We start from the raw sequence: 20666 nt of genomic DNA, 5'->3' as shown, positions 1-20666 counted from the left end.
TGACTGGCTGTAGAAAGAGGAGTCATATCACTGGGAAGAATTGATCAAATAATCAGCATTCGCATGGTAAAGGAATGGTTCTCAATTCTAAGAATAATCTGGTATGCCTATTAAAACAGATTCTCCGACCACAACTCTACAAATTCCAATTCAGTTTTTTGGTTGGTGGAGGGCTCAAGCAACTACATTTTCAACAAGCACACCAATTATTAGGATGCAGATCAGTGCTTCATAGTCAGTGCAGACACGCTGGCACTGTGGTATGGGGCCATTTTGAGCAATGAAGGAAGTTTAGCATCCCTAGCCCTCATCCATCGAATGCTAGCAGAGCCTCTCAGTTACTATGACAACTACTATACTTTTCCAAATACCCTCTGGGGAGGCAGTATCACCTCTAATGTGATCCAATCCAAAGGCACAAAGGGTAAAGGGTCTTCCTACTACTTTCAGGCTTATGGGCTAGTTTTGTTATGGGAGATGCACTTCTATTCCTAATATTCATTATATTCTCTAACACATTTCTTTCCTTACAATCTTCCCTGCTCAAAACCATCTTCCACCTGGAATTGACTATGTCACTCCTCCATGAAAAACCCTTCTTCAAAATCTTCCCACCAAAGATCTCCAAGATAGACGATTAAGTGGAAGAGAGAAAAAATTAAACTTGGCCACACAATAAAGTACAGCAAAGTGTATATATATGATTCCACTTATTTTTTTAAATGTATATTCTTGTAATGGTATAAATAGTTTTTGAAGAATACGAGAAACTCATCTGAAGAGGACTGGGCTCTAGAGGAAAAAGAAGGCATACTTTTCAATATATTACTTTGTCATTAAAAAAACAAACAAACAAACAAAAAACAGATAACCACACTTTTCAAAAGGAAAAAAGCAGAATTTTTCTTAATTAAAAAATTCAAATTTCTGTGACTTTATCAGGTATTCCTTCTTCATAAAACATCAACCTGTTCCTTCTACTTCTACTCATCCTTAAGATCTTAGCTTTGGCATCACCTCCTTAAAGGGACCTTCCCCGAACAGGTTCTATTTTCTATGAAAACACCAGACAAAACTGAAACCATGTTTCTATGTGTCAAACCTGACTGCAAGCTCCTTGAATTTATATCCTACAAACTCAGTACCTAACCCATGAAAAAAATATTTGTTGAACTATTTATTACAGATGAGTCATTATTCCAAATACTGACTTTTTGAAACACTTCTAACAGTTCATTTATTATTTCTAGATTGCCCACACATACAAATATGACAAAGCTCTTACAACAGAGACAGGGCATAAAAAAATTTGTGATTTTAATACCTCTAATGCTAGTTTTTCAGTATCTAAACAGTCTTAAAAAGAGACACAAGTAATATGGCAGTAAGAGAAGTAGACTGGAGAAAGAAAAGCTGGATTTAATAACAGTTATAACTTTGCAGAAAACAAAGGTCAATAGGACCTAGTCTCAGTTGAGATCAACAGATATTTACTAAAATGTGGCACCCAGAGCCTTCTAGCAGTGTTCCTGGTCTTCCTTCAAGTTTTTCCAGGTAACTACGTATCTCAAAAGCCCAAGCTTGAGGTGTTTTAGTGACAGCGATAGTAGCTTTTCAGAGTTTAGTGTCTGGGGAAAGGAAATACTGCAGTAGATAGAAGAGAGCAAAACAAAACAAAACAAAACAAAACAAAACAAAACAAAACAAAACAAAACAAAACAATGGTGTATTTGAGAGTGTTAGTAAATACAGCCACCTTTAGTAAAAGGAATTTTTTAACACTTTCTTTAAAAGAGAATTATCAGAGAGTAGATTAAATGCTAAATCATGATTTCTCTTTTACATATACTATAAAATTAGGAGAAAGACTACCAAAAGAAAAGATCGCAATTTGTCCACATGTTAAGAGTAGGAAAGAAAGGAGAACTATCATTTATTCAACAAACATTTAATGAGTATAAATTATGCACCAAGCTCTTGTCTTTCATAGATACAAGAGTGTTAAGTGAAACTTAACAGATAAAGAGAAGACGTCTAAAAGTTTAAAAAAAAAAAAAAGCCTTGAAGTTAATAAGCACTAAACAAAGTTGGAGAAAATAATTCTGCATAAGAAACAGATGTTGTTCAATACAGTGATTTATATGGCCAAAAAAAGACACTGTAGAAAAAAGAAATAAAAACGACAAAATGAAAGGTCAAAATTTACCAATCTAATTTATTGTGTACTAATTTTAATAGTTTTTTTTTAATAATCTAAATAAACAAAAAAGACCTATAGGATAACAAAATGATAAAACAGGTATCATTCCCCCCACCAAAAAAAAACCCTAGAGGGGAGAGGGGCAAGACATGTACTCAAGTCTCTTCAGACATAAAATAATCTACTGTTTTTAAAGATCATCATAAAAAGTTAACCAAATAACCCTTTCAGTGAATATTCCAGTGTTTAACAATTCTCCCTCTCAGCAAATGCACTCTAGACTTCCTATTGGTCACAAGATCACATGGAGCCCACCGTTCCTTATGGTTATATTGATTATGCAATCCTTCAAGGGCAGAGAGCTTCTTTCTATCCTTCAGAACATACTATAATCTAGTCTTTGATTAAATGTTCTTCTAACCTTCAACACCCCATGTGCCACCCTTCACACCAATCTGCCAAGTGGAAAGCAACTGGGTACTAATCTTTTAGTTACTTAAGCTCAGCCTGTGCTAGCATGATAAAATTCCACTGAGAGAAATCTGAAAACATTATAGCCTCAAAGTTAACTAGCAATAGTATACTGAATCCTTACTATATGCTAAGCCCTGTGTCAACACTGCATCTTTGTTGTTCAAGTTTTATAAGTGATATCTATGTGACCTATTCTACTAGACAATGATGGACTTTAGAGATCCATATCTTTCATCTTCCATTTTCAACATATTAGAATGACAAAGTAGAAAATTTCGGTTACGAGTCTTTTAAAATAAAACCATTAATTGCAGAGATAGGAAAAAAAAAAAAACATTTCACAAATTTAGTATGCACCATCAGCTACTGATGCAGTGGGTCCAGAGTGGGGCCTGACACTTTGCATTTCTATCAAGTTCCCCAGTGATGCTGATGCTGCTAGTCAGGGGACTATATACTTTGAGATCCACTACTCTAGATCAAGGGTTGGGGTAAACATTTCCTAAAAAGGCCAGATAAATATTTTAGGTTTTGTGGGGCTATACAGTCTCTGTTGCAACTACTCAAAATGTAAAAGCAGCCATACACAATTTGTAACTGAACAGGTGTGGCCATATTCCAATAAATCATTATTTTTGGACACTGAAATCTGAATTTCATATAATTTTCAAAAGAATACTATTTTAATAGCTTTTGTTTTTTTCAACTACTTAAAATGTCAAACCATTCTTAGGTTATGAGCCATACATAACAGGCACTGGACTAGATCTGGCTCATTAGCCATAGCTTACCAACTCTCTGTTCTAGGTGAATGGCTGGTTCTCGATTGTGGCTCCTCAGAAATAGTTGAGGAACTTTTAAAATATCCAGATACTTAAGCCCCACCCCGAGAGATTCTGAATTAATGGGTCTAAGCCCAAAGGTGATTCTCATGTACAACCAGGAGTGAGAACTGCACTTAATCAAGAGCAGTAGTTCTGAGGATAGTTAGAGTTTAATAAGCCTTACATGAGTAAAGATTTCTAGGATCAGGAAAGTGTGGAAATGAAGTTAAAAATATTTTTTATTGCAAGATTTCCCACAATTTTCCCCAAATCTCTAAGAGGGGACTATAGTATGCAATGTTTTCCAGATTCATTTAACTGCTAAACCCATAGATCTAATGTTCAGCGAAGCACTTGGGAAACACTGCTCTAATTCTTTTATAAGGAATATCAGGTACTTAATACTTAGGTTCATAAAATTACAGCAAACTATGAGAGCAGAAATTAATTTAAAAATGAGAAATAAAGCTGGTTATTGTCAAAATAAAAATTTTGTCAAATTAAAAAAGACAAACTCCTATAAATCTGAACAAATTAAAATTTTTAATAGCCACAAAATAACAGGCAATTACTTAAAAAGGGATAGGAAAGTACGATGATAATTTTGAAAAAAATCAAGATCAAAGAGAGTTTTCTACAATGTCAAACCTAACACAAAAGATGTAGAAAATCTGAACACATTAATAACTAAGGAGGAAACCGAAAAAGAATAACCAATGCCCTCAACATCCATTTGAGAAAAGGAGATAATGATAAAGGAACTCAACAGATTTACTGGTGAATGCTCTCAAACATTTCAAGAACTCAATAACTCCTTGATAAAGTCAAAGTATGTTTTTGCATTACCTACTGCCAGATACATAGTAGGCACTCAGCAAAACAGTAAACATATTTTTGAAAAAATATGTTCAAAACACTGTTGTCAAAAACAACTTTTCTCCAGAAAAGAAAGTCTTTATCACATCATTTTCACGGTACTATTACCAGTCAGTAACTCATGCCCTGAAGTATTAAAATTGCTACTGTTCTTCCTACTCTACCCTACGTGATAAGAAAAGATGCAACAGCATACAACAGAAAAGAAAGAAAAAATCACCAGGCACCACTGGAAAGAAAAGTCAGTGAAACCAACCCTTCCCCTCCTTCCTTTTCACAGTTTCTTAAGCGAGAGCATCCTAATAAACCTATATCACTAACGGAAAGGATACATTACTGACAATGATGAAAGACAAAAGCATGAGGTATTAATGCAGCAAAATAAACTCTACTATGCAAGTGGACTCTGCACAAAATGCAAATGAGACAAATAACTTATAAGGAACTAGATGTTTGTTATCTTACTGTGTGATCTGGTTAATGTCCACAAATGCAGCAAGAACCTTCAGGCATTATGGATCATGCTATTTGAAAGAATGGCATGTGCATGTCAACGATATAAAATAAAAGCATTCTACACTGAAGACAAACTTGTATAAACCTAAAATGCCTGACTAATCAGTTCCAGGGCACAAAAAAAGGCTTCCTATTACTAATTCATTATAAGAAGCATTTCATCAGATCCTCAATCTAATGTATGAAAAATGGTTTTAAAAGTATTTTAAATAAAAATGTCATTTCTATTAAATATTTTAATAGGAATAAATGAGCTTTTGAAATTCTAGATAAAATTGAGTCAAAATTAGAGATAATGGAGAAAAGTGAAAAAATACTATTTTCAGATGACGTAATATCCTACCTACAAAATCCAAAATATCTGGCACAACATATACTCAGTAGAAGAATATAACTCTGAGTTCCCTATTATCAGATTTCTTTTCTGAACACATTTTCCTCTATAGTTTACAAGTATATCAGGTCTCAACTTACTCTTAACAGAGATAATGAGAAAAAAGAAAATTGGATCTGAGTTGAAAACAGGAAAATAAAGGGCCAAGAAAGGTAAGCTACTTGAAGTCATAGACTGATAAATGCCAGACTGATTATCAGAATTCTTGCCTGTACTCTTTAATTCCCAAGCCTGTACTCTTTCTACTTCATCATAGTGTCACAAGACATCTTTAGCTTAACAGATATTTTTTGAACACCTATTAAGCACCAAGTGCAGGAGTACAAAAATGAGTAACATATCATGTTTTAAGAAGACCTAAGTTAAATCAATTGCCCAATCATTTGGTTTAAAATCTAGGTCTCTGAAATCCAACTTAAATGATCCTCCCACTACATAGTCATTACATATCTAAAAAACAGTGTTCTAACATGCAAAATATATTCTTCCTATGTGTAATAAACAGTATTTTAATGCTGGAGATAATTCCGCAATTTTTATTGTAGAATGTTATTACAAGAGTACCAAAAAGGGTGACAACCCACACAGACGACTTTTTTTATGTGCTTTTGAGGCATCTTCAGTTCTGAACACACTCAAAAGAGGTAACAAAAATTTAGAGAAAGGGGAAGAGCTGAGTTCTAAGTCAATTTCCAAAGCAAACTCATTCAGTTCAGGTATAGCACCTTCTCAAATGCATCACTTGCAAGTTTCCTACTGATATTTTAATGTAATCACTTAGACACATGAATATTTAAATGACTTAAGATAGTCATTCTCAGCAATCTTCTAAGAAAATTTCAGGTAATTTAACATCTGTATAACTTAGAGAAATGTTGGCTTAAAAATAATACAGTTCACTGGATTTATGTTGGATGAACATCCATAATCATTAACAAATCTGCAAAAGGCTCTATATCTGATCTTACCCTGTTCAACATTTCCTATCATAGACAAGATGAAGACCCAGAAATTATGCTGAGACATCAGAAAAAACCTTCAGAAGAATCACCAATTTCTCTTTCATCTCTCCTGTTCAGCAAAGTAGAACTCACAGCTGGCAATGTCATATTGAGACAAGAGAGAAGCATAAAAAGCAAGCGGGGCTTTCCAAAACAACTCGAGGAAAAACTCTCATCAAAATGCCATGATTGGATGGACCAAAGGAGGAAGTAACCCATCCAGGACATGAACTAGGGAGCAGAGTAAAACAGAATGACTCCCATCACCTATCAATCCATGTATGAACAATACATATGTGGAGATTCTGATCACTTTAGAAGAAAATAATACCCAGGGATATTTGAACTTTAAAAATCATTCTTCAGACAAGTAAAGGAAAGGAAGGAGGGGTTTATTTTCTCATAACATTGATGATCTCTGGCCAAGTAAAATTATGATCAAACCATTTTAAGATATGGTTTCTTTATAAATATAAATAAAGACTATACTTACCACAATCCATTCAGCTATGTTTTCATAGAGCTCTGGACTAAAAATTGCTTTTTTAAGCCTAGCTAGCGGACCATCAGCATCTACTAATCTGCAACGCATGAAAACATCACAGTAGCCTCTAAAATCATTGCACGGGGATCCAGGTTGTAGTGTGATGGTTCGACCCATGAATTGCTTGCTCCACTGCACAGACCCTGTACTGGCACAAGTTGATAGGTCCACTGGAAAAGAAGTGCCAAATATAAGTTGAAAATCTGATTACCTAGCAGGCTGGTTGGGGAGAAAGGGAGGAAAGGAAGAAACTGCCTAAAATCATTATCATAACATATTATATAGACTTTCATTAGTTAAGCTAGATAACACCATTGGTAATTCACCTTAAATGTTATGATATAAACAACCAGCAACTCTTGACTTAGAGCCCACAATGGCTTTAAAACCTTTCAACAGTGTTTATATTCATTACTGCCATATAGCTGGCAGGTTTTTGTCTAGTTTATCATTTTAAAAACACTGTAGGGACCATAATACTAGAAACACAATGCTATGCTACATTTAAAATTTTTCTCAAGGGGATCAGTTTAGCTGGAAATTATCTGTCCAAACAGTGTATCAAAGTTTAACACTCAAAATTTAAGAGAAAGTAAGGTTTTTGAAACAGATTTTATATTCTTATATTTTAAAAGCCTTACTCTTCTTCATACAGCAGACATGGCATAATTCCTTATCATCTTTGCCATCAGAACTGGCACAAGTACACTCCTCCAAGCCATATTTTTCACAGATAGAACCTGCACATTGCTGAAAAAAAAAAAGACCAATTATTTAATCTATATATAGTCAAACCTATTGTTCACAGTAATAGACAGATAAAAGCCTTCAATGCTAAAATAATTAAGTAGAAATACAAGTTGGAAAAAGTATAGATTAGTATCAGCAATGCATCAAATAAATACATTTGAAAAAGAGTAAGTGCAAATAAGATAGTAAATCTTTTAAAGAAATGGCAACTTTAAAAAAATCTTAAAGCAAAAACAGAAACAGAGAGTAGATGAACATTAACTTTATGTTAGTTCTTTTACAAGAAGAACTATAGAGGAAAATGATTATTTAGCTAAGAAAGCTTTAAAAGCTTCACATTCTTTTATTTAGGTTAGCAAAAAATTTTTTATTTAGGCTATTAAAAAAGATACTCATTTATAAAACTTAAAAGCAGTACAAAGTCACATGATCAGTTATGTAACTATTTTTCTCTAAAGAATATCAAACACATGCAGTGGAAAGCCGAAAGGCAAGTAGGCAACTAATTGAATACCACCAACCATATAATACTTTCATGTCTTTGTGGGAAAATAGTTAGGAATATTATATGGTAGTTCAATCTGCCAACCACAGTGCACTAACTGAGATTACTTTAACTATGCAGCTTTAAGTGTCAACAATTAGTTTGAAAAAGCAGGTTTTACAAAACTAAATTAAAAACTATATACTAAAAAACAAAAAAGACGCACATAGACTGAAACTAAAGGGATGGAAAAGGATATTCATGAAAATGGAAATGGAAAAAGAAAAACAGCTGGGTTAGCAGTACTTATACCAGACAAAATAGACTTTAAAAAAGAAAGACTATAACAAGAGACAACAAAGGACCCAGCAATTCTACTTCTGGGTATTTATCCAAAGAAACACAAAACAGTAATTTGAAAAGACATATGCATCCATATATGCATTGCAGCATTATTTACCATAGCAAGATATGGAAGCAATCTAAGTGTCCCTCAACAGATGAATAGATAAAGAAGAAGTGGTAAAACACACAATGGAATGTTACTCAGCCATAAAGAATGAAATCTTGCCATCTGCAACAATATGGATGAAACTAGGGGGTATTATGCTACGTGAAATAAGTCAGAGAGACAAATGCCATATGATTTCACTTATATGTGCAATCTAAAAAGCAAAATAAATGAACAAATAAAACAGAAACAAACTTATGGACACAGAGAACATTTTGATGGTTGCCAGATGGAAGGGGGGTTGGGAGAATGGGTGAAAAAGGGGAAAGGATAAGAAAAAAAAACATATAAATCAAATGCTTACTCCATTAATGCACACTTGTGTATGTCTATTACAGTCTGTAAAATTTGGTTTAGGGTCAGATGCTGGGCAGAGAGCTGTAATGCCATTACATATTCCTTCCTTTGCACAGTCTGAATCATCCCGACACTTTTCAGTTTTTGACTTGAATGCACACTGTGCTGTACAACAGGGACCTTGACTTGGACTAGAAGAAACATTAAATGATTAAAGAAAATCACTAGGATATTTCCTATATACATAGATATGGTCTTAATTTTTAAATCATAAACCTCATCTTTTAAATGGTAAGGACGTTACTGGTATACAATTTCAAATATTTGAATAAGAGGCTATTAAGTTTCAACATTCTAATAAGCGCAGAAAAGTCATTGTCTTGTTTTAATAAGCAAGGCATCCTTATTCTATTTGCCTTTAATGAAAGACTATAATAGAAAATATATTTAGTATTAAGCAAGTTATCAGTGTTTTTCATAGTTACATCATACTTTAGTCAATTTTTCTTACATTTATATGCTAAAATCAAACTAGGATACACAGACCAGCCACTTAAAAAGTACTGCATAAACAATATTCTATCACTATACTACTGAAGTAATTTGACAAGTAAAACAATTATATGACACTAAGTTACAGGAGTGTATGGAATGCTTATTACCTGAATATTTAAAATTAAGATTCTAAAAATATAAACCATAGTCACATCTTTAAAGTTAAGAGCTAAATAATATGTATTTTATTGAGCATCTTTTACATGTCCTTTTTTAACACCCACCACTCAAATTACAAGTGGTTCAACCTGCCAACAATAGTGCACTAACCAATGCTATGGAGTAGAAATAAAAATATCTTCTGGATAAAAATAAAGCAAATAAAGCAAAATAACAAATAAAGACAAAGTTTCAAAATCATATGCATCTCTTAATCTGTTTTAAATTTATCATAACTGCCTTCAGGTGACATAATAGAAACATTAACATGACTGGAATTAGCAGGTACCTGCACTGTTTTCCGGGTTTCAGCTTGCATTTTTTCCCCTCTGGCTGATTCGCATCATAGCAGCACTCATCTTTACACTGGTCACTATAGCCACAATCACATTCTTCACCTTGCTCTACCATTCCATTTCCACAAATAGGTTGGCCAGATTCTGAGGAAAATAAATAAGACAAAGTAAACACTGTATGCACATATTAATTTGATTTAAAATTCACAAACTTTTTAGAGCCTCATAACAAAGGGAGATAGGAAAACTTTGATAAATAAGAAAGCAGAACAAAGTAGGAATCTGGAAATTAAGAGACCTAATCCTAAAGCTCAATCAAGCCACTAACTAGCAATATGGCCTGGGCAATTTGCTTCCCTTGTGCTGGGTCTCAGTATCTTCATCTGTATAGTGAGGCAATTTGCCCTGATGGTCCTTCTAAGGTCCCTTCTAGAAGTAGTAACATTCTATTTAGGTCATGCCACTCTGAGCTTTACTGAACAATGACTGCACTGTTTATATTACACAAACACAAACTAAATGCTTCATCAATCAGAAAAAAATTAAACCTTTTTTTAGATGAAAAATTTCAAATGTACAAGGAGTAGTAAAAGAGTAAGTACAATGAACTACCATGTACCAATCACTTAGCTTTAACAACTATCAACAATATACTGTAAACAACTCCACCTAACATATTCATTTGTTCTTGTAAATAATCCAGGATAAATCTAAGAGATAATGTCTCTTCTTTTTTAAATGTAACTATTATTACATCTAACAAAATCAACCATATGATTAATAGCATCTAATAGCCAATCCATGTTCAGTTTTATCTCAACTGCCTTTTTACAATGGGTTTATTTGACCCAAGTTCCACAAAATGTTCCCCAAAACCCTCTCTCCATGGCTGCTTTTGGTTGACAGGTGTCTTAAGTTCTTTTAATATATAACAGATTGCCTCCTCTCTTATTTTTATACAATTTATTTGTTAAAGAAATCAGATCATTTTTGTCCTTTGGAATTTCCCACATTCTATTTGGCTGATTGTATCCTGGTCAATAAGTAATTTTTTTTTAATGTACATTAGTTTTGCTCCTCAGCTAGACCAAGCTCCTTAAGAGAACCATGTATTATTTACATTTTTTTTGTATTCTTACAGAGTCTATCAGTGTTGAGTCAAATCTTGGTTCACTAAGGTTAGACTGAAAAATAAAAAATTTAAGAAAAAAATTTAGGCTCTCTTTTAAGTTCTTCAATTTCATCAATGGGGTTTAAAATTAGAACAGGAACACTACTCTTAGTAAGATCATAAAATCACAGAACTTCAGCATCTGCAGGGAAATGATAAGAACCAAATATCTTCATTTTATAGAAAAGAAAACTAATTTACAGAGAGTTTGTGACTTGCTGGAAACCATATGCCACAGTATAGGCAAAACACAGGTCTCCTAGGTCTAAATTCTCATGCTCTTTTCTTTCTACACTAAATCAAAGTGGAAAACAGTTTAGTACAGGCTTCAAATTGAGAAGTGAATAAGTGGAAGGGAACACATCTCAAACACAGGAACTCAACACAAGGGATACCTAAATCACTAGCTTTATATTTAGAAAGTTCTTTCTTATCTTTAACTACATCAAATATTAAAGGAAACTTTAGAAGCAAATGAAGCTCCATCCTTCTTTCATTTTATACGATTTCTTTTGTTCCCTAAAACTAGATGCATACACATACACATAGAAAATAATAATGATTTTTTTAAGTCTAGCAATAATCATTTTATAATCTATGTGATGTAATTAAAGAGAAAAGGAAAATGATAACATCAGAAAACCTTTGATGCAATATTTACTACAAATTAATTTACATCTCATAGAAATATTACTTTAAATCAGCTAATTGCTAACAGCTCAAACACATAGAAAAGGTCCTGTTTAAATGCAAAAATTATAATAGGTAAATATTTCATTATAATTTTAGAACTAAATTTCCTTCCCATAATATACTCACTTTTTAAAGTCAACTTCAACCAGAAAGTTGTGAAAACCCAGTATACAAATGAAGAATATATGTAGCACTTCCACAATAAGCTCTAAAAAAACTACCACTAATAATAATAACAAAAATGACATCAATGTAATTTTAATCTACCCTTTAAAAAGAAAAAAAAAAATGTGGCATTAAAGAGAAAGCCAATCAATAAAAGTAAGATTGATCATTTGGACTCATTAAAATTCAGCTTCTGGAAAGGACTCTGGGAAGAGGATAAAAAGACAAACTGCAAACTGGGAGAAAATATTTGCAGACCAGTACCTGACAAATGACTAATATGTGGACTATATAAAGAACTCTCAGTACTCAACAGAAAAAAAAAATCCAGTTAGAAATGGCCAAAAAACATGGACACCTCACCAAATAAGCACATGAAAAGATGTTCAACATCATTAGTCATCAGAAAAATATAAATTAAAACCACAATGAGATATTACAATATACCTATCAGAATAGATAAAATAAAAAATATCAAAAATACCAAAAGCTAGCAAGAATTCAGAGAAATCAGATCACTTATACAATGTTGGTGGGAATGTAAAATAGTACAACCACTCTAGAAAACAGTTTGGCAGTTTCACTTAAATAAAAATAAATAATTACTATATGATCCATCAATTAAATTTGAGGGCATTTATCACATTGAAGTAAAACTTAGGTTCACATAAAAAAAAAAAAAAAAAAAAACGGAAAAACCCTAGACATCAATTTTTCTAACTGCTTTATTCATAATAGCCAAAAATGGAAAATAGCCCAGATGTCCTTTAATAGGTGAATGGTTAAATAAACTGTGGTACATACATACCATGGAATATTACTCAGCAATAAAAAGGAACAACTATTGATACAAGCAACAATTTGAATGAACTTCCAAGGAATTATGCTGAGTGAAAAAAGCCAATCCCAAAAGATTACATATATTGTATGATTCCAATTACATAACATTTCTAAAGTAACAAAATTTTAGAAAGGGAGAATGGTTTACTAGGGAAGGTGAGAGTACAGCAGGAAGAAGGTGGGTTTGGTTATAAAAGGGCAACACTGAGGGTTCCTTGTGGTGATAAAACTGTTCTGTATCTTGACTGTGGTGATGGAGACATAAATCTACATATGTGATAAAACTGTATAGAACTAAACACACACAGAGAGAAATAAGAACAAGAAAAATTGGAGTAATCTGAATAAGATCTGTGGATTGCATCAATGTCAATATCCTGGTTGTGATATTCTACTATATAGTTTTGCAAGATGTTACCATTGAGTGAAGGGTGCATGGAAACTATTATTTCTTATAACTGCATGTAAATCTATATGTAAATCTAAACTACCTCTACAAAAAATTACAGTTAAAAACAATAGACCATAATGTTATGTCAATTATACCTTAATTATTTTTAAAATCCAGCTAAAAATAAAACAAAAGGCCATGCTTATCTGGACCTCTTCCTCAATTCTTTCTCCTTTGCTATCATATGTTTACACCCATCTTTGAGTAAGGTGAGCAGACTCGATTTTTACCCTCAAGTAACTTAGAATCTCATGAAATAGAAGAAGAACCCAAAATATCATAATACAAAGTAGAATAGTTAGAACATTAAATGCCACAAGAGTGGCATAACAGATGAATGGATAAACAAAATGTGTTATATCCATACAATGGAATATTATTCAGCCATAAAAAAGTATGACAATCTGATACATGCCACAACTTGGATGAATATGGAAAATATTATGCTAAGTGAAATAAGCCAACGTCACACAAGGACAAATATTTTATGATCCTAATTATATGAGGTACCTATTATAGGCAAATTCATAGAGACAGAAAATAGATTAGAGGTTATCAGGATCTGGGGAGAGAAAGGAAGAAAAGTTATTGCTTAATGGTTATAGAATTTCTATTTGGAGTGATAAAAAATGGTCTGGAAATGGATAGTGGTGATGGTTGCACAAAACTGTGAATGTACTTAATGCCGTGGAATCGTACACTTAAAATTAGTTTATATACAAATTTTACATTATATATATTTTACCACAATAAGAAAAAAAAGAATTTTATACCAGCTTTATTCATATTAGTTCAGACCTGAAAAGCTTAGGCATTCATCAGTAGGAGAATGGATGACCAAGCAAACTGATATAGTCATGCAATGCAATACTACTCAGCAATGGAACAAAATATGGAACAAAATATTAATTGAAAATCTCAAAAGATTATGCTGAGTGAAAGCAGCCTTCCATAAAAGGGAACAAACCATATGAGTCCATGTATATGAAGTAAAATGAGCAAAATTTATCTATGGTGAAATAAATCAGAATAGTGGTTGCCTGTCTGTGCGTGTGCCAGGAGTAGAGATTGTTTGGGCAGGGAAATGAAAGAACTTTCTGGGATGATAGAAATATTCTATATCTTGATAGGTTATACAGGTAAATGTATTTATCAAAGCTCATTCAAACAGTGGACTTAAGATTTACACAAACAACACTGAACTCTAATGATATGTAGGCTGAAGTATTTAGGGGTGAAGTATACTGATGTAATCCACTTCAAACTGCAACCAAAAATATGGACTGAGGGATGGATAGACTGATAAATAGGTGATAAAGCAAATATAGCAAAGTGTTAATCATAAAATGTAAGTGGTGGGTACATAAGTGTTCATTACATAATTCTTTCAAGTTTGAAAATATTCATAATAAAATGTTGGGAAAATATACATACCAACAAAGCAGTTGTTTCTCTTCTTCTCAAGAACTTGGCTTATATTTCTTATACTACAGAGTGAGAATTTATTGTTGTTAAGTTTGTCCCCAGATGTTGCTCTTGCATACATGATGTAATTGCCATTTTCTTTTTGTCCTAAATTCTTAGATTCTCCTGGAGTGCACTCTGTTCCAGAATCATGCTGTCAAACAGAATATAGAGTTACATAAACAGGAAGTAAAATAAGGTTTTCAGGTCATCTGATTAAATATAATTTTCTCATCAGAAGAACAATGGAAGCTTGTAGACACTCCTTTAGAAAAGACCTTATAATTGTTTTAGACTAAGAAGGAAAACAATTACTCTTTTAAGGGTCACTGTCTTAGAAGGGAAGGAAAAATCAGTGAAGTTCTAAGCAAAACTTATAGCTTTGTAATTAGCGGGTAGAATGGAGGACAAACTACCATAAAAGTCTCTTAAAAATAAGTTCACTTACTTTTAAAACTAGTAACGGAAACATAAACTACTTAAAAACTACTAAATATTCTTTAAAATACATGCTAAATTACATGTTATGGAAGTTCTGAGAAGACAGAGGTGGAAAACGACAAGAAACAAAAGAGAATGGTATGGGGCTAAGTACATACAGGATCGGCATCTAAGAGAGATGACTTATTAACTATTACATAAGAAAGAGAAGTAATGCTGAGTAGGGACAGAAACACAATGATCAATTTTTAAATGAAAATGAAGAAAAGCCAAGAGGTAAAATCAAAATACTGCTTTGCAGAATAAAACTGAAGATATATATATCTATATCGATATCTATCTATATCAATATATATAGATAGATATCGATATAGATAGATAGATATCGATATAGATAGATATAGATATAGATAGATAGATAGATAGATATAGATATCACAGATATAGATATAGAAATCTATATCTATCTATCTATCTATCTATCTATGTTGGTAAATACTGCTGAAGTATAAGATACACACAGAAAAGTACCAAATCACAGCTCCATGAATTTTCTCAAAGTCAATAAACATATGTGACTAGCACTGAAATCAGGAAAGAGAACACTACCAGATCATAGCAAGTCTCCCTACCCCCTGTGGTATATGCATTTAAAAACAAAACAAAGGAAGCTCAATGCTCCTCAAACAACAATTCAGAACACGTCAGAAAGGGTGAAAAACAATGGGTCCTAGAGTAACAGTTCTATTTAACTGCTGCTTTGAATACCAGACAATCTTATCCTTCAGAAAGAAAATACCAAAAGGCATTCTGTTTCTTCTCAGAGCCCATCTAAGTCACTTTCATTTTCTACTCCCTAATCTGACACGACTATTAAAAATATATTCTCTACTATTACCTCTATTCTTCCTGATACCTCTTGCCTTTCTCCTGAACATACATTCAACATTTAACACATCTTTACTATTCACCAATATTATCTTGCTTCATGTTTTCATTCTATGGAATTCAATTTGGTTTCTGATATGTATGGCACTAGAATTATTCTCAGCATTTAAATTTTAGAAAGAGATAGAAAAAAATCCCAATACTGTATAACTCTTGATATCATCACAGAATATCTTACCATCTTTCAATTCAATAAAGGAGTGTGTGTCCAATATTATACAAGGAGGAACTGAAATATAGTATGAAAATATAAAGATGAGTTAAGTACTGTCCCTATCCATGAAAGGGCTTACATCCTATTCAAAAGAGATAGCAAATTTTGATATCCCTGCCTAAGTATGACTTCCTGCCCCATGAATCCATTACAGATATCACTAATCACTAATTATTTTACTATCCCAGAGGATATTGTAATGGATCATTAATAGTCATGGAAGGAGGAACAGATTATAAACAAGTATGCCAGCTATTTGTCATCCTCAAAAAAGGGAATAAACAAGCATACAAATAAACAAAATATAAAATAGAATATAAAGGGCATCTTGACTCTAGTCCCCAAAAGTGCAATGAGAGTTCAAATAAAGAGACTGGTTTCACAAAGAAACTATAATCTTAGTTTAAAAAAACAGAAAAGCTTTTTAGTTTTATTTTGTTTAATTTATATTCTAGAAAATTTGGAAAATAAAAAATGGATAAAGAAACATTCAATCATATTCCACCAACCACAATAATTACTATTAACATTTTGGCTCATGTCCTATCTGACTTGCATCTAGTCGTATCATAGTTTAAAACAAAATTTGGAATATACCATGTGTACAGTTTTATAAATGGTTTCTTTCAGTTTAACTGTATAGAATGAGCACTGAAAAACTTGATTTTTAAATGACTGCAGAGCATTCCATGATACTTTCCTAGTGTGGGACCACTTAGGCTGTTTAAAATTTTTTGCTATTATAAATAAAATGGCAATGGATAACCTTTTTAATTTTTATTGTTGAAATGCACACAAATCTTTGATAGAGTCTACATATATATTTTAGCTGGATTCCCAGATGTAGAGTTACTGAATTAAAAAGTCAGTCATTTTAAGCATCTTGATACACATTGCCAAACTACCTGACAAAAGGGCCATATCAATTTACATTACATAACAGCATGGATCAAGATTTCAATTGGCAGAAATGGGAAGGAAATGGCTTCCTGACAGAAAGTTTTAAAGGACTATAAAATTACTTAATTTGACAGGAGAGGAGAGATAACATTGGAAATATACATGGATCCAAATTATGGAAAACTCTAAATGCTAAGATAAAGAAATTGTATTAGCAGTATCATGCATTAGCAGTATTACAAGTAAGCTGTAAACAGAAGTGACATGATCAGCATGGTCAGAACCAAATCTAGATCAAGAATGATCTAGTAAGAATGGGCACATATTAGAATTTTCATACTGAGAGAGAAATTTGTCTAATTTATAGTTATAACTTCCCCAAAAAAGCAATAAATATTTGGGATGGGATATATAAATGTAAGGGATAATATGAACCACTCAGAGAGAGAACGTTACCATTGACATTTTATATATATATAGTAGGAGAGATAAAGACAGGCTTCAGGTAAAGATGTCAAGGACAAGCTCAGTAGTTTATGATTCTAGCCGATCTAACTATTAAACTATTTAATAAATATTTACTAGGTATCTACTTTGTATATGAATGGTAGTGTGAACAACAAGCACAAAGGAATGGGTTGTGATTAAGCACAGAAGAATCATTAAAAGTAGTCTGGTATGATAGGAAAAGATAGCGAGGGAGACAAAGAATATGAACCAATTTATCCATTAAACAGTAAGTAATCTAACATTACTGTACTAAAAACACTTGTCTGGCAAATGGGTACCAAACAGATTAGACAGTAAGTGAAAATGGAATAGACTAGATTCCCTACTCCCTACTGTGTAGTCCACAGACCAGCAGCAACAGCAATACCTGGGAGTTTCTTAGAAATATGGAAACTCGTCCTCACCAAAGACTCACTAAACCGAAATCTGTATTTTAAATTCCTTAGTAATTTATATGCACATTAAGATTTGAGAGGCCCTGGACTAAAGGACAGAAGAATAGTTAGAAGGGTACTATAATTCGCATGGTAAGGGCTGGAACTAAGGGAACAGGGAGAGAAGAGAGGACATTTCACTGCCATCAAAAATACAAATTAACCATGAACCACAGTCCTCTGCTCATCTCTAAAATTTCCATTACTCTTTTAAGAACAGATCCCAAAAGTGGTCAAGAGGTAGAGAGATTAAAAACATTTTACATACTTTCTCTAAATAAGAGTACTGATAATAATCTATCAATTTCTGATTAATGGGATGGCACTCATATTTTACAAACTGGGGGCTAATTAGAGAAGCACATTTGAGAATTTTAAACTATTAGTATATATTTTTCTAAACTCATAAAAATTTCCATTTTTACAAGTGATACAAGAAAAATGAATTTACGTATTGTTTTCAAATGAAATTTTCCCAAACTTGTTATTTTAATAAAACCTACTAAAATTACAAAGAGTATCTTTCAGTATTTCGCATTTCTGTGTGTATTAATCTTTAGGTCACTTGAAAATCAATATAATGGACTGGCTATTAAATGACACCAAAGAATTGTTAATTTTGTTAGGTATCATAACTACAATGTGGTTATTTAAGAAAATGTCTATTTTTTTTTTGACATACATAGTAAAATATGTAAGGATGAATGAATTTGCTTCTAATACCTCACAAAGAAAAAGGAATCAATACAGAAAGGAGATGTGCAAAATCTTGATAATCATTGAATCCAAATCAGAGGTCGGGAAACTGCAGCCCACATCTTGCTTAAATACAGCCTAAGCTAAGAATGTTATTTTCCATGTTTAAAGGATTATAAAACAACAAAGAAAAATATGCAACAGAGACCAAATGTTACCCCCAAAGCCTAGAATATTTACTAGCAGGCCCAGAGAAGAAGTTTGCTGACCCCTGTTCTGGACGTTAGACATATATGAGAGTTTATTGTATTATTTTTCTCCACTTTTGTGTGTGTTAAAATGTCTTTGTCCTGAAAGATTTTAAAATATCAATCTCATTCCACAGTAGAGAAAGATGAATCCATTAAACCCCAATAACGCTTTAACAGAAACCAAGCAAAAAAACCACTCCACAATTTGCTAACATTTCAGCATATGCTTTAAACAATGAAAAGTGATTCTCATTCAACAAATATTTTAACGAATCATGTACCTGGCTCTCTTCTAGGGCCAGGCAATATAGAAGTAAATGGAACAGACAAAATTCCTTGCCTTCATAGAATTCTGGCATAGTTATGCTTACTTTTCTTATTTTAATCACAAATATTCTATTTTCCTCTCTTTCAATATGGTCAAGTACATCATTGTTCTGACATAAAAACTAAACATTCATATGAATTTGTTTTCATTATAAACAAACAAAAAATCACTCAAAAGGAAGGTTAATTTTTTTAAAGCCTAATAATTAAGCAATACTTACTGGAGATCCAAAGTTATGTCCAACCTCATGAGCAAAAGTGATGTGAGAGACTTTGGGGGGTACATGAGACCCATAGTTCTGCACAGTAATAATTCCAGTGTTTAAGGACTTCTTCTTACCATCTGAATAGAGCTTACTTTTTTCACATATTCCTCCAGAGCTTCCTAATTCAGAAGAAAAGATGGCTAAATTAGCAACTATTCCCCCCCAAAATAACTTTCTCATACATGCTATATTAAATTTAAAAATTTTATGTTTTGAGTTCAAAATACAATTGTTACCCATATATATCAAATACTCAAGTTTCTTTGGTCCAAGATTCGCAAGACATTTCAAGTAAAAGTTTTAATGGTACACATAAAGAAACTCCCAGGATTGAGTACAAAGCCCTTATAAAATGTTCCTCTTCATAATCAAAATGTCCCCAAATTTTTGCTCCCATTAATTAAGCAAAACAAATATTTAAGTTTCTATTAAATTTGAATTTATCAGTATTTACACTGAGTCAAAGCCTATACTTTTCATCTTTCAAAAAGAAAACATATTTAAGTTTATAATCACATAAGTTAAATGAAAGATTTTCAAGTAGATTCTAAGAAAGTCACTTCTACAAATAAACACAGTGATGCATAGGAGAATGTGATGCATTATTCTAAGAGGCAACATACAACATATTTTTTAAAAAGAAAAGAATTAGTGGTGGGGGGTGTGAAGGAAATAGGGAGAAGTTGGTCACGGCACAAACTTTCAGTTATAAGATGAATAAAGTCTGAGGATCTCATGTACAGCATAGTGACTATAGTTGATAACACTGTATTGTATAAATGAAATTTGCTGAGAGAGTAAACTTAAACATTTTCACGAAAAAGGAAGGAGGGAAGGGAAGGGAAGGGAAAAGGAAGGGAGGGGAGGGGAGGGGAGGGAGGAAAGAAGAAAAGAAAAAAGAAAAAGGTAAATAAGTGAGGTGATAGATGTGTTAATTAACTCGATGGGAGGAATCCTTTCACAATGCATACAAATATCGAATCATTATGATGCACACTTTAAATAACTTACAAT

The 20666-nt window shown here is 32.6% G+C and overlaps 1 protein-coding gene across 1 annotated transcript in view; it reads right to left on the bottom strand.

The window, feature by feature from the left end:
* Positions 1 to 20666, bottom strand: part of ADAM10 (ADAM metallopeptidase domain 10) — a 110556-nt gene that overhangs the window by 8151 nt on the left and 81739 nt on the right. The window contains exons 9-14 of the mRNA XM_011363422.1: positions 19608 to 19771; positions 14636 to 14819; positions 9875 to 10025; positions 8879 to 9062; positions 7471 to 7579; positions 6779 to 6999 (exon numbers count right to left, since the gene is read on the bottom strand). Coding sequence (XP_011361724.1) covers positions 6779 to 6999; positions 7471 to 7579; positions 8879 to 9062; positions 9875 to 10025; positions 14636 to 14819; positions 19608 to 19771 — 1013 coding nt within the window. The remainder of the gene's footprint in view (positions 1 to 6778; positions 7000 to 7470; positions 7580 to 8878; positions 9063 to 9874; positions 10026 to 14635; positions 14820 to 19607; positions 19772 to 20666) is intronic.

This window comes from Pteropus vampyrus, unplaced genomic scaffold, assembly GCF_000151845.1.
Source record: "Pteropus vampyrus isolate Shadow unplaced genomic scaffold, Pvam_2.0 Scaffold85, whole genome shotgun sequence".
Taxonomy (NCBI): Eukaryota; Metazoa; Chordata; class Mammalia; order Chiroptera; family Pteropodidae; genus Pteropus; species Pteropus vampyrus.
Note: the sequence above shows the minus strand (reverse complement) of the source record. Positions and strands in the feature narration are given on the sequence as shown.